The sequence below is a fragment of the Prionailurus viverrinus genome, chromosome E1 (assembly GCF_022837055.1).
Source record: "Prionailurus viverrinus isolate Anna chromosome E1, UM_Priviv_1.0, whole genome shotgun sequence".
Classification (NCBI taxonomy): domain Eukaryota; kingdom Metazoa; phylum Chordata; class Mammalia; order Carnivora; family Felidae; genus Prionailurus; species Prionailurus viverrinus.
The window spans coordinates 28,375,559-28,390,965 of record NC_062574.1 but is presented as its reverse complement, the minus strand read 5'-3'; the positions used below and the strand labels follow the sequence as shown (position 1 = coordinate 28,390,965).

The window sequence follows — 15,407 nt, the reverse complement described above, 5'->3', positions numbered from 1 at the left end:
GGGCAAATTTTCCAGAATGATTAGAGAAAACAATTTTAGAAAAATGTAACTCAAGTGAATGGGTTTTAATAGTAAAGAACTCAGTTTATTTTTCAAGTGAATGTCCTTCTGCAACTTTCACTTACTGAACTAAAGAAAGTGATTTCTTCTTTACCTTATATTTTCTATAACACCTTGGCCTTAGCAATCAAAGTTTACAAGCCACAATACTTAAATTTTAAAAAGCCTCTCAAAGATTGTCTAGAGATATGTGTATAATAGAAAGTTACGTAAGTGTTAAAATATAAAGCTTGAGAGTTCAAGGAATTTTTGCATTTGTCCTGGGCTGATTTGAATTACCCCCACAGATGGCCCCATGGCAACAAATACCATTAGAGGAGTTTTTATGTGGAAAAGTTTGAGAAGTGCCAATCATCCCAGCCCAGCTTCAGCCAAGATCATCTGCTTGTTTGCTTTACATTTGTTTCCGAATTAGGACATGACAATCTCTTCTAATCCACACCTCTCTTCCTTCAGCAGTGAATCATGCAGCTCTTCAAATCCCTGCCAGGAAAAAGCATCTATGTGTTTATCTAAAATCATTAGTTTTTATATCCTCTCAAGATTTATGCATCCGGGTTGATGATGTTTGTGGGCACAGGTATTTGCTGATATGTTTATTCATCCATTCATTGATGCATTGTATTTGGGGAGCCTGTAGTTCACAAGGCATTGGGCACATCTGATGTGAATCAGACTTGAAACCCATGGATGAGGACAGTGATACAAAGGGGAAAAGATCCATAAATGTCTGTAATACATTGTAGGGTGTGGTTAGGGAGATAAGTCTGTGAGAGCCTTGAAAATGTATTTATCTCCATGGAAGGCTCCCCTAAACTCCATCTTGAAATATATTCAACAGTGACTTTGATCAACCAATTCCTGATTCTCCAAAGGAAAACAATGGAATTTTCATAATTTTTGTTTTGCACAGTTTTCCCTTAGGCATGTGGGGAAGAGCCCATGGAAGCACAGAATATCACAAGGGTGTCAGAGTTTATCCTCTTAGGATTCTCACAGACCCGGGACCTTGAGAAATTCCTGTTCCTGGTGTTCCTATTTGTCTATGTCACCACCGTTGTGGGAAACCTCCTTATCATGGTCACAGTGACTTTTGACTGCCGGCTCCACATGCCCATGTATTTTCTGCTCCGAAACCTGGCTGTCATAGACCTCTGTTATTCCACTGTCACTTCTCCAAAGATGCTGGTGGACTTCCTTCATGAGGTCAAGACCATCTCCTACCAGGGCTGCATGACTCAGATCTTCTTCTTTCACCTCTTGGGAGGTGGGACTGTCTTCTTTCTCTCAGTGATGGCTTATGACCGCTACATAGCCATCTCCCGGCCCCTCCACTATGTCACCATCATGAACACTCAGCTCTGTGTGGGGCTAGTGGTGGCTGCTTGGTTAGGGGGATTTGTTCACTCCATTGTCCAGCTGGCTTTGATGCTCCCCTTGCCTTTTTGTGGTCCCAATGTTCTGGATAACTTCTACTGTGACATCCCACAAGTGCTGAGACTTGCCTGCACTGACATCTCCCTCCTGGAGTTCCTCATGATCTCCAACAGTGGAATGCTGGTCCTCATCTGGTTCCTTCTCCTTCTGATTTCTTACACAGTCATCCTGGTGATGTTGAGGTCCCATTCAGAGCAGGCGAGGAAGAAGGCAGCTTCTACCTGCACCACCCACATCATTGTGGTGTCTATGATCTTCATTCCCTGTATCTATATCTATGCCCGGCCCTTCACCCCCTTCCCCATGGACAAGGCTGTGTCCATCAGCTACACGGTCATGACCCCCATGCTCAATCCCATGATCTATACTCTGAGGAACCAGGAGATGCAGGCAGCCATGAAGAGATTAGGCAAGCGTCTAGTGATATGTAACAGGGAGTGAACTTAAAATATCTTGACTCAGGGGTGTCTGGGTGGCTCAGTTGGTTGAGTGTCCAACTCTCAGTTTTGGCTCAGGTCATGATCCCAGGGTCATGGGCCTCTGCCCCTCCCCCCCTCGAATAAAAAAATTAAAAAATTTAAATATCTTCATTTTAAAATAACAAGTCTTCCCTCTGAACTTCTGTTTTCCCATGTGAAAAGTGGAGGAAAGTCTTTATAGAGTATGACATTTGAGATGAAATCAATATTTCTATGGACCCACACCTGTGTCAGGTTACTGTATTGGGCACTTTCTCACTTCTATCTCATTCTCATAAAACTGATAGTGGATATGTTATTATTATTATTGTATTAAATGCTTTAACAAATGAGAGAACTCAGAGAGAAGTGACTTGCTCAACGATGAATAGCGAGTAGCAGAGCCTGGCCGGGACTTGGTTCCTCTGACTCTAAGTTTAGAGGTAGGGCTATGGGTGGGATTTGAAACTCGGGATCTCCTACAAACACAAGGGAAAACCTAAAGAGTTCCTCGGCTATGGATGAATATCTGTGATAAATGGTGAAAAATTTCATCTTAACCCTGGAACAATAACACTCTTTTCGGTTCCCTGCTTTTAATCTTCTTTCTTTATCTTTGGAGTTCTGTAACTTTACTCAGCTATGTCTTTGCATTCATTGATGGTTGTCAATTTTCCTGTGGCCTTTCAATCTATTGATTCCATTTATAAATGATCAGAAGTCACTTACTGGTTTTATTTTTTAAAAAGTGATCTTGAGGGGCGCCTGGGTGGCGCAGTTGGTTAAGCATCCAACTTCAGCCAGGTCACGATCTCGCAGTCTGTGAGTTCGAGCCCCGCGTCAGGCTCTGGGCTGATGGCTCAGAGCCTGGAGCCTGTTTCCGATTCTGTGTCTCCCTCTCTCTCTGCCCCTCCCCCGTTCATGCTCTGTCTCTCTCTGTCCCAAAAATAAACGTTGAAAATAAATTTTTTTTTTAAAAAAGTGATCTTGAGTCACTTTTTTAATTTATGAAAATTTTACTTTTATGTGATCCAGAACATCAATTCTAAGGATGGTAGGAAGCATAGAAATTCTAATTATAATCTATAACATTGACCTAAAGGAAAGAAATGGGGAGAATTTCCTCAGATTTATCTTACAGGTGATCATTTCACAACACGAGATACTCAATTCTGAACTGACTTGTGGAGACATATCCCCTTTTGATGAACATAGCTATATCCATGAGAATTTAAGACATCTCTTACTGAAGTTATGCTATGTTTATGATATAAATGTGACTCAGATATAAATTAACACTAAATGGTTAGGTGCAATGTCTCTCACTATAAAGAATGTAGAGGAAAAAAATATAAAATACGTTGTTCATAACGGCTTAAATTTAAAAAGAGCTCTGGGAATTCTGGTTAACAGAAACTTTCTTTTTTGTAATTTTTTTTAATGTTCATTTATTTTTGAGAGACAGAGTGAGAGCAAGGGAGGGTCAGAGAGAGAGAGGGAGACACAGAATTTGAAGCAGGCTCCAGGCTCTGGGCTATCAGCCCAGAGTCCGACGTGGGGTTCAAACCCACGAACTGTGAGATCACGACCTGAGCTGAAGTCAGACGCTTAACCAACTGAGCCACCCAGGCGCCCCCAGAAATTTTCTAGTAAGACAGAGGGCTTTTTTCTAATTTTATCATGTGGAGAATTGGAATATTTACATATATGCATACTTTCATAAAATACTAATGTTTTAGAGAAGAGTTAATTCCCCATTTCGGATATTAGGTACTATAGGTACCGAACAGTGGTTCGGATATTTTTTTGTGGGTTGCCTGGCCAGTTCAGTAGGTAGAGCGTGCAACTCTTGATCTCAGGATCTCTTGAGCCCCACATTGGGTGTAAAGGTTACTTAAAATTTTTTTAATGGCTTTAATTAAAACTTTCCCCATGTTCTGATGCTGTCTTAAATTGTATAGTGAGACAATAACAGGATTTGAAGCCATGGCATTCCATCCAGGCTTTAACTCCTGCTGGCTGTGCTCCTTTTGGACATCATTGAATCTCTACTTCTTTAGCTATAAAATTTAGCTGTATTTCCTCACAGTGTTGTGTGGGTCAGTGAGGTAAATGTAAAATTCCAATACAGTACTTGTATATAGTAGGCATTTAATTAATATTAGTTCCTCCACACATTCCTATTTAAAATTATTTTTTTTACTTTCCATCAATACTTTTTATTAAATTTCAATTTCAGTATAGTTAATATAGAGTGTTTAGTTAGTTTCAAGTATACAATACAGTGATTCAACAATTCTAGACGTTACTCAGTAAGTGTGCTTAATCCCCTTCACCTATTTTACCTATTCCCGAACTGACCTCCCCTCTGGTAACCATCAGTTTGTTCTCTAGAGTTAAGAGTCTGTTTTTTGGTTTGTTTCTTTTTTTTTTCTCCCTTTGTTACTTTGTTTTGTTTCTTAAATTCCACATATGAGTGAAATCATATGATATGTGTCTTTCTCTGACTGACATATTGCTTAGCATTATACTCTCTATCTCCATCCATGTTGCTGCAAATTGCAAGATTTAATTTTTTTATGGATGAAAAATATTCATACACACACACACACACACACACACCTATATATATACCTATACACACACACACACACACACACACACACATATATATATATATATATTTTTTTTTTGGGGGGGGGTTGGAGTATACACACACACACACACACACACACACACAGGGGTGCATATATCCTTTCAAATTAGTGTTTTTGTATTCTTTGGATAAATAACCAGTAGTGCAATTACTGGATCATAAGGTAGTTCTATTTTTTATTTTTTTATTTGAGGAAACTCCATGCAGTTTTCTACAGTGGCTGCACCAGTTTGCATTCCTGCCAGAGTGCATGGAATCTTTTTCCACATCCTCATCAGCACTTGTTGTTTCTTGTTTTTTAAAATTATTTATTTTAGCCATTCTGACAAGTATGAGGTGATATCTCATTGTGGTTTTGATTTGCACTTCCCTGATGATTAGTGATGTAGAGTATCTTGTCACGTGTCTGTTGACCATCTGGATGTCTTCTTTAGAGAAATGTGTGTTCATGTCTTCTGCCTACTTTTAATTGGATTATTTGTTTTTCTGGTGTTGAGTTGTGTAAGTTCTTTATATATTTTGGATACTAACCCTTTGTTGGATATGTGATTTACAAATATCTTTTCCCATTCAGTAGGTTGTCTTTTAGTTTTGTTGATGGTTTCCTTTGCTATGCAGAAGCTTTTTATTTTGATGTAGTCCCAATAATTCATTTTTACTTTTGTTTCTCTTGCTTCAGGAGACATATCTAGAAAAATGTTGCTATGAGTGATGTCAGAGAAATTACTGTCTGTGCTCTCTTCTAGGATTTTTATAGTTTCAGGTCTCATATTTAGATCTTTAATCCACTTTGAGTTTACTTTTGTGTATGGTGTAAGAAAGTGGGCCAATTTTATTCTTTTGCATGTTACTGTCCAGTTTTCCCAACACCATTTGTTGAAGAGACTGTCTTTTTCCCATTGGATATTCTTTCCTGCTTTGTTGAAGATTAATTGACCATACAATTGTGGATTGATTTCTGGGTTTTCTGTTCTGTTCCATTGATCTATGTGTCTATTTTTTGCCTGTATCATATTGTTTGATTACTACAGATTTGTAGTATAAGTTGGAATCTTCCCATCAATACTTTTAAATTAAACCAAGATACAGTAAACCTTTGGTTTGCTAGCATAATTCATTCTGGAAACATGCTCGTAATCCAAAGCACTTACATATCAAAGCGAATTTCCCCATAATAATGGAAACTCAGATGATTCATTCCACAACCCCAAAATATTCACATAAAAATGATTACAATACTGTTATATAGTACAAAATAATAAAGAAAAATAAAAAATGAGCCTGCACTTACCTTTGAAAACCTTCGTGGTTGGTGTGAGGGAGACAAGAGAGAGGAGAGTTATTGTGTAGGATGATTTTCACTATCACTAATGGAATCACTGCTACCTATTGGCTCAGTGGAACCTTTTTCTTTTCATGCAACTTTAACAAGGAACCTATCCAATGACACTTGCTTTCGCCTTCTTTCAAGGATTTCGTGGAAATGTGAATTGCATTGTCGTTAAACAGATTCATCGTTCACACTGCTACAGCCTTATTTGGGTGGTGCTTTACTACAAAAATTTTCACTGTTTCCCACAATTTACACATCTCCCTAATCTCATCTGAAGTGAGGGATTCCTCTGCTTTTTCCCCCTCCTCCTCTGCAGACAAGATGTAGACGTAGGCATCTTATAAAATCTTGCAATTTCAGCCATTTGCATACCTTGTTTGTACTTCTCAACGATTTCCTTCTTAACTTCCACCATAATCATCTCCTTCTTGCCACCTTTCTTCTCAATCTTTTCCTGCCTGGGGGCCATTGTGTACACTTGCACGGATGTTGACTACAGTACAGTATTAAACACTTGTCATATACTGTATATAATGTAACTGGCAATACGGCAGAAGAAAGGGTCTATATCTGCAGGCAGCCTGACCTAGAATGAAGCAAATCATTCCTAAGCTTGCTTTTCTATGTAAAAGCAAAGGACTGTCCATAGGTAATTTGAGGTGACAAAAAATACACTAATGCCAGTTTAGGCACCACCCAATGTTCTGAAAAATCACTGATTTCTGCCAGACACCACAGCCTGAGACCAAGCATCTGCACATGGGAGCTGATCATCCATAAGCATGCAGCATGACAGAGAGAGAGAGATTGAGAGAAAGAGGGAAGAACCATTGGCTCAGTTGTGATCAGGTGACATCTGGCATCATGTATTGTTCATATTGCAAGACATCGCTTGTTTATCAAGTTAAAATTTATTAGAAATGTTTGCTCGTCTTGTGGAACACTTTCAGAACAAGTTACTTGCAATCCAAAGTTTTACTGTAGTTATCAGGTTCCTTAGGGTCTAAATAATCAGGTTTAGTCAAGTAATGCTTTTTAGTCACTTTGTTTACATAGGATTAGTGAAAACAGATACAGATCTCTTAGAAGTTGTTGATGGAAGGCTGTAAATTATTTCAGTGATAGGTTAAAAAAATCAGGGGGTGCCTGGTGGATCAGTCAGTTAAACACCCAACACCTAATTTTGGCTCAAGTTATGATCTGATAGTTTGTGAGATCGAGCCCCACGTTGGGCTCTGAACTGACAGCATGGAGCCTGCTTGGGATTCTCTCTCTCTCTCTCTCTCTCCCTCTCTCTGCCCCTCCCCTGCTCATTCATGCTCTCTCTCTCTCTCAAAAGAAATAAATTAAATAAATAGATAGATGATAGATAGATAGATAGATAGATAGATAAAAAGAGTAAACATTCTGGTATCTTTATAAAATTTCTTTTCTATTTGAGTGTAACTATACTCAACTGACACAATATTACATTAGTTTCAGGTGTACAACACAATGACTCAACTTTTTTTTTTAAGTTTATTTATTATTAGAGACAGAGAGCACGAGTGGGGAGGAGTAGAGAGAGGGAGAGAGAGAATCCCAAGCAGACTCCATGCTCTGTGCTGAGCCCCACGCCAGGCTCAAACTCATGAGTGTGAGATCACGACCTGAGCCAAAATCAAGAGTTGGATGCTTAACCAACTGAGCCACCCAGGCGCCCCATCATCTTCTCTATGTGTTATGCTCAGTGGTTGTAGATTGGGTCTGGCTCAAAGAATACTTCACTTCTCAACCTTATTAATCCGTCCATCTTGCCATTCCAGTTGTATTTATAATCAAGTTCAGGGATGATTGATGTATGAGGAGGAAAAGACCTCAATCAACCTCGCATAAGATGTGTTTTTATTTTATGTTTGATCCATAAAAGGGGGTGTATTGGTCAGGGTTCCACCAGAGCAACAGGACCAGTCAGATATAGATATATGTATATTAAGAGATTTATTGCAAGGAATTGGCTTACATGATGTGAGACTGAACCCTGGGCCAGTAGAAATGCACAGGATGGGCATCAGAAAGTGCAGGAGAGGACTCTGTATGAGTTGAAGCTGCAGTCCAGAACACTTTCAAGAAAACCTCAGTTCTGCCCCCAAGGTTTTTTAACTCATTGAATCAGGCACATCCAGATTATTTAGGAAATTCTCTTTTACTTAAAATCAACTGATTATGGGGCACCTGGGTATCTCAGTCCATTAAGCATCTGACTCTTGATTTTGGCTCAGGTCACAATCTCACGGTTTGTGAGATCAAGCTCCATGTTGGGCTCTGCGCTGAGCACGGAGCCTGCTTGGGATTCTCTCTCTCTCTCTCTCTCTCTCTCTCTCTCTCTCTCTCTCATCCTACCCATCCCCCACTCACTTGCAGGTATATGCACGCATGTGTAAGCTCTCTCTCAAAATAGATACGTAAACATTTAAAAAATCAACTGAGTATAGACATCAATCACATGTGCAAAGTACCTTCACAGCAACTCCTAGGTTAGTGTTTGATTGAATAACTGGGAACTATAGACTAGTCAAGTTGACATATAAAACCTACCACCATAATGTAAGAATAACTAATTATCAGAGATGCGGGGTCCCCTCAATGAGAATATAAATGAAATTCCTTCTGTATGTATCCTGCATCCACTTAAGTTTGAAGTTGTAACAACAGTTAAATCTGAAAAATATTTATTTTCTTGGGTATATAGTGCATAGAGAAATACTTTTCTCAGTTCAGTTTTCCGTGACTAGGTCTTTAGTGTAAATACTCCATTCCTGCCATCTGGTCTTTGGAATTCATTACATTGGCTAGTGGATGCAGTGGTGAAGAGATTAGGTTTGGAGGGCATTCCGCAGACCCGTATGTGCCTTGACAGCGGAAATATATTAATTGGAACATATCAGCTTTCTCTTAGTGAAAGCTAAGCCAGAATCAGAACTTAAAATCACCCACATGATAATCAACAAAATACACAAGTCCTGTCTCCTTCCCCAGAATCAATCCAGACCACTTTTTCACATGACTATATTTTAAAATGGACTGAAGCTCTAAATGAGAATTAGTGGTTTGTTTGTTTAAAAAAAATTTTTTAATGTTTTATTTATTTTTGAGAGACATAGAGACAGAGTGTGAACAGAGGAGGAGCAGAGAGAGAGAGGGAGACACAGAATCTGAAGCAGGCTCCACGCTCTGAGCTGTCAGCACAGAGCCCGATGCGGGGCTCGAACTCACGAACTGTGAGATCATGACCTGAGCCACCCAGGCGCCCCTGTTTGTTTGTTTTTTAATCTACATCTCTTGAATGTGGAAAATCTTCACATGGTATTCTTGTCTGCCAGAGGCAGATACTTTATTTAGCCAAGTATAAACATTTGCAATGAAAGAATTTAGAGTAACCTGGAAATGCTATGTAGATCAGAGAGCTCTAAGAAATCAGATTTTATGGCACGTCAAGTTTACAATGGCAGTTAATTCCAGTTTTGATCTGTTTTCATAATGAGAAAATATAGGGTTTTCTTGCACCAATCCTCATGTTAGAAGTAATAATAATTCACATGTAAAAAATGCTAGCATTCTATAGATAATGTGAGTAGACCTGGATACGGTTGGTAAATCAACACGGGGGTGGAGGGTCTGGTTGGTAAAATAAAGGACAAGATTTTTAATAAGTTCCTATTGTAGCATACAAACATTTCCCCACTTATGACTTTCTGTAAATAAAGATCAATTAAGTTTAAAAGTAGAAGGAAAAGGAGAAAGAGAAGAAGGAGGAGAGGAGAAGAGAGAAAGAAATCAAAACAGTTAGCTTGATGATTCTGCACACACGCACGAGAGAGAGAACAGTCAGTGGTGCTGAATGTGTGGCCCTAGAAACAGGAACATCAGCATTATCTAAGAACTTGTTCAAAATGCAAAATCTTGGCCCTATTATTGACCAACTGAGTGAGAAAGTCTGAGGCCTCGGGGACACACTAATCTATCTTTTCACATGATCTCCAGGGGATTCTTTTAAGGGTAAGAATCACTGGTCTAACAATTGGGTTTGTCTAACACTCCCAGAGTCCATTTCTCTGGAAGAGACTCTCATCCTTTTAGACAGTGGCCTGAAAATCCTACATCCTGAAAATTTCTAAAATTTTCAATGTCCTTGGTACTTTTGGCCCCCAAGGAAGACCGTTGAGAGAGTAAGTGTTTTTGAGACATTTAGAAACTTTTTAACAACTCCCATTGTTCCCTTGCCTCCAGCGGGAATCAGGCAAGAATCAGCCCAGCTCTGCTTCCTGAGCAGAGCCCAGTCCAATAGCATCTCCCTGAGGATATGCCCTCTTTCCCTAGGGTCACCCCCGCTGTCACACGTGATGTGTGGGCAGTGACCAGGGAGCTGACGCTGCAAGAAAAGGCTCTCCAAGACAATGTAAGACCTGCGGACTTTCTCCGGTTCTGGACTGAAGGAAGGTGAGAGACCAAGGTTTTCTCATCTGTAGATAAATCAGCTGCAAGAAGGACCCAGAACCACTTACTGGAACATGGAGAGAATATGTCAAATGACATAGACTTGATGGTAGTAAGTCTAAAGTGTGAGGAGAGTCTCGGGAAGTTATTCAGGGGAACTGTGATGAAAACAGATGCCTCAGGTTGCATGTGGAAAGCTCAGCTTTTAACAACCAAGCAGGGATGGAGGGTGCTGAGGGCTGAGCGTGAGGAAGCGCCCCACCTAGTTGCATAAAATCAGGTCACATACTTACTCATACATTAAGTTAGCAAATAAGTTTTGAGCAACTGCTAGATCAGGGTTGCTGTTAGAGGTGCTGGAGCTAATTTACTGAATTTACAATCTAGTTTAGAGGGACAAGAATAGAACGTGGAAGATGCTATAATGTAGGTATTTATAAAACATTATTGGAACCCAGAAAAAGAAGGGATTAATTCTGCATGGGAGAGATATGGGGAGGAGTCACAAGAAGGTGATATCTGAGTCCTTCTAGGTTGAGAAGGTAGTAGAAGATATTTCAGGAAACAGAACTTATTACCAAGGCTACAGAAATAACTGAGCATATGGCACATGTGAGAAGCTATGAATTTCTTGAATGGCATTCTGTTCCTGGGTAACAGGGGTATTGATTACAAAGGCAGATGAAGGCTACATTTCATAGCCTTGTGTGACATGCCGATAGGGAGTTGCAGGCACTTCTGTAAGCATGTTTCAACTCTATAAATCCACAAAACCTGTGAGGCAGCTTCTAAGAGTTGGAGTTTTAAGCTGTGAGCTCTAGGCAGTCATTGAAAGATTATAATGGGAGAGAAACGTGATCAGACATGAGTTTAGAAAGGTCTCATTGACTGTCTTATAGAACCAGACTGTAGTGGAAGCAAATGGAAGCAGAAGGATGAGATTAAAATGACCTTTAATACATAATGGATCTCAATAGGCACGTGAGAGACAACAGGACTGAGACAGGGCAGGAGTGGGGAGGCCACCCACCCCTAACCTTGTCCCCCTCCATCTCTTTCCTTCCACCTTCTTCTCCACCTTTGACACCATTCCCTGCCCCCTCCATTGCCCACCACCTCCCCATTTCCCCTTCCTTCACCTGCTCTGTTCCTCCCTCTCCCTTCTCTTCATCTCCTGCCTGATTCCTTTGTCTATTTCCATTGCTCTTATTTCAACATCTTCCTTTATCTTCTACCCTTGTATTCAGTAACATCTTCTAAACTTCTTATTCCTTTCAGAAGATCTCCTTGAGTCCCCATCATACTATATTCATCATCTAATTTTTTTTCAACGTTTATTTATTTTTGGGACAGAGAGAGAGCATGAACGGGGGAGGGGCAGAGAAAGAGGGAGACACAGAATCGGAAACAGGCTCCAGGCTCTGAGCCATCAGCCCAGAGCCCGACGCGGGGCTCGAACTCACGGACCGCGAGATCGTGACCTGGCTGAAGTCGGACGCTTAACTGACTGCGCCACCCAGGCACCCCTCATCATCTAATTTTTAATGCATTCTTTTTTTAATGTTTATTTATTTATTTATTTATTTATTTATTTATTTATTTAGAGAGTACACACAGGCACCTGAGCGAGAAGGGAAGGGGCAGAGAGAGAGGGACACAGAGAATCCCAAGCAGGCTCCAAACTATAAGTGTTTCTCATGATGGTGAGATCATGACTTGAGCCAAAATCAACAGTCAGACACTTAACTGACTGAACCACCCAGGCGCTCCAAGAGAGTCTCTCTCTCTCTCTCTCTCTCTGGACTCTCTTGTCTCAGCACCCACTCCATCACTTCCCTGGCCTCACTGGGTAAGGGGCTATACCCCATAGCTCCTCTCCCACCCACTAGTCCACACCACATGCTTTTGGAGTGTTGACTGTCCACCAAGATGGGCACCGTGGGGCAGAAATAAAGATCTGTGTTTCTGCCTCTGGGAGTTTTCAGTTAAATTACAGAGGAAAAACATAGACACAGGAACAGTCCATTAAAATGAGGATGGGTTACATGTTGCATGAAAAATGATTGCTAGAAAAATGTATTGACACTGGCAGAAGGGAGGATGTATTTAGAGGAGGAAACTACCCAGAAAAGAGTGATTGCCAGAGTGATTTATTTCCAGCGCTGTTCCAGGAACTTCATGTGTTATTTTATTTAATCCCCTAGACAATTCTATAAAGATGATGTTTTAATTCTTATATTGCAGATATGGAAACTGAGACCCAGAGAGATGAAGTAGCTTAATCAAGGTCAAATATCAAGGAGGCAGAAGCCCTGAAATTTTACTGATGTTCTGTTGGACTCCACCTATCTCTCTACCATTGTATCACATGGAATCTTTGAAAGGCAGGTTGCATATGTCTCTGGATGGCTTTAAAGATATGTCACGAATGCATATGACAGCACCAACTTGTAAACTCTCCACAGACAAGCCAATTTCATCAGCACCTAGTGATATGGTCTACACATGAGGCTCCAGCATCTGGAACTGGACAACTCTGAGCCCTGAGCACTAAAAGTGACTTCATGCATGTATACCTATCGTTCATTTTCTTTAGGTGTATGGATGAGACGCCATGGAACCAGGGAATCTCACGTGGGTATCAGAATTTGTCTTCCTGGGGTTCTCACAGACTCGAGAGCTCCAGCTTTTCCTGTTTCTGGTATTCCTGATTGTCTACACCACCACTGTCGTGGGAAACCTCCTCATCATGGTCACGGTGACCTCAGACACACGGCTCCACACACCCATGTACTTTCTGCTCCGAAATCTGGCTGTCTTAGACCTCTGTTTCTCCTCTGTCACTGCCCCAAAGATGCTGGTGGACTTCCTCTCTGAGAAGAAGACCATCTCCTACCAGGGCTGCATGGCCCAGATCTTCTTCTTCCACTTTCTGGGAGGCGCCATGGTCTTCTTCCTCTCAGTCATGGCCTATGACCGCCTTGTTGCCATCTCCCGACCCCTCCACTATGTGACCATCATGAACACACAGCTCTGTGTGGCACTAGTCGTGACAGCCTGGATGGTAGGTTTCGTCCATTCCATTGCCCAACTGGCTCTGATGCTTCCATTGCCTTTTTGTGGCCCCAACATCCTGGATAACTTCTACTGTGATGTCCCACAAGTGCTGAGACTTGCCTGCACTGACACCACCCTCCTGGAGTTCCTCATGATCTCCAACAGTGGGCTGCTGGATGTCATCTGGTTCTTTCTCCTCCTGACCTCCTACTCAGTCATCCTGGTGATGCTGAGGTCCCACTCTGGGCAGGCGAGGAGGAAGGCAGCTTCCACTTGCACCACCCACATCGTCGTGGTGTCTATGGTTTTCATTCCAAGCATTTACCTCTATGCCCGGCCCTTCACCCCCTTCTCCATGGACAAGGCTGTGTCCATCAGCCACACGGTCATGACCCCCATGCTCAACCCCATGATCTACACCCTGAGGAACCAGGAGGTGCAGGCAGCAGTGAAGAGACTAGGGAGGCGCCGGCTGGTTTGTAAAAGGGAGTGACAATGAGTGGGTCACTTCTCTCTGGCTTTGTGTTCCATTTGTAAAATGGAGGGAAAGCTACTGTGTCTGCTGGCTGTCTTCATAGCTTGTGCATATGTTGTGGAGGTCATCATAGAAGTGAGTGAGTTTTGAAACTAAGCAACTGACTCAGATTTTTGGGAAAAAGGGAAAAGTCCCCTTTGGTGGCTAAGGTTTGTGCCAGGTTTCTAAAACCCCTGCTCACTGAGAAGTGTTCTCATGACTCTGGAAAGCTACACCCTTCTTTCCCCCTTCTTGGGGGGTCGTTTCCCTTTTGTGATGAGGGCATTTCCCCCAGCGAAACCACTTCTAGTTTATGTGTTTTGACTTCTCTTCCCAGCACCCCTTTTGACCTGTGTCCAGAGTGTTAGAGACAGCACAGACCTTGAAGACATAGCCTTAGCTTGGGAGCCCTGGACCCATATGTTACCAGACTGCTGACCTTGGATAAGCTACCTGGCCTCTCTTGAACTCATGGATTCCTCCTCACCAAACTGGCATAAAGCAATATCTGTCCCCATAATCTCACAGATTTGTTATAAGATCTAAAACGTGTATAAGAATATTTTATCAACCTTACATAGAACCTATGTGAGGGTTATTGTCATTGTTATGATTATTCCTGACATGTATTTTTTCATGGGTTGAGCGGTGTTTTGGAAGTGTTTGGTGGCGATTCCTCAGTGTGGTGAGGGAGGCATGGAGAGGGTGGGAGCTGAACTTCAGAGGGCCATGCATCATGCCCATGAATGAAACAGAGAACAGAGAGTGAGCACAAATTCAGGGGCATGTCTTCAAGGAAATATTCTTATTTTTATTTGTGATGGATGATTTGAACTCTTCTATGACAGTAAGATATATTCTCATAGGAACATTCTGGAAAGCCACACTCACACATTTCTGCCTTCTTGGTGGACAGTTTCCTGTTATTATGACACCATTTCTCCATAAGAGCGTTGTATTTTCTTTATTTTGACCCCTTTTTCCAATACTCTGTTTTGGTGTGAGTCTGGATTGGTGGAAATAGCACAAGACTTAGAGGTTAAGCTTTAAATGAAAATCTCTAACTCATAACTTACCAAACTGATGATGACTTGGGATGAACCACTTGACCTCTCTTGGCCTCATGACTTCTTCTTCAATAAATTTGCTTAAATTAATATCTGACCTCCAAACCTCCCAAATTTATTATAAGAATCAAGTAAAAAATCATGTGAGAAAACATTGGGCAAACCATGTAAATATTTTTTCTTCCAGTCTTTTTTTGATGATTTTATTTTATTTTCAAATTTGAAAATATCATGAATGTTCAGATTATTTCTGCATTACATTTTCAGTGTAGAATAATAATTGTTACAAACAAAGGATTATGTGTAAAATACATGTAAGTTCTAGAACATTATAGCATTGTGAGAGCTC

General features: G+C 41.1%; 1 protein-coding gene and 1 pseudogene across 1 annotated transcript; both read left to right on the top strand.

The window, feature by feature from the left end:
• The first annotated feature begins 1,002 nt into the window (after positions 1-1,002).
• On the top strand, positions 1,003-1,938 carry LOC125151753 (olfactory receptor 4D1). The gene has a single exon (XM_047833169.1). The coding sequence runs from the start codon at positions 1,003-1,005 to the stop codon at positions 1,936-1,938; it is 936 nt and encodes a 311-aa protein (XP_047689125.1).
• Positions 1,939-12,848: 10,910 nt separating this feature from the next.
• On the top strand, positions 12,849-14,636 carry LOC125151720 (olfactory receptor 4D2-like; annotated as a pseudogene).
• The last annotated feature ends 771 nt before the right edge of the window (positions 14,637-15,407 follow it).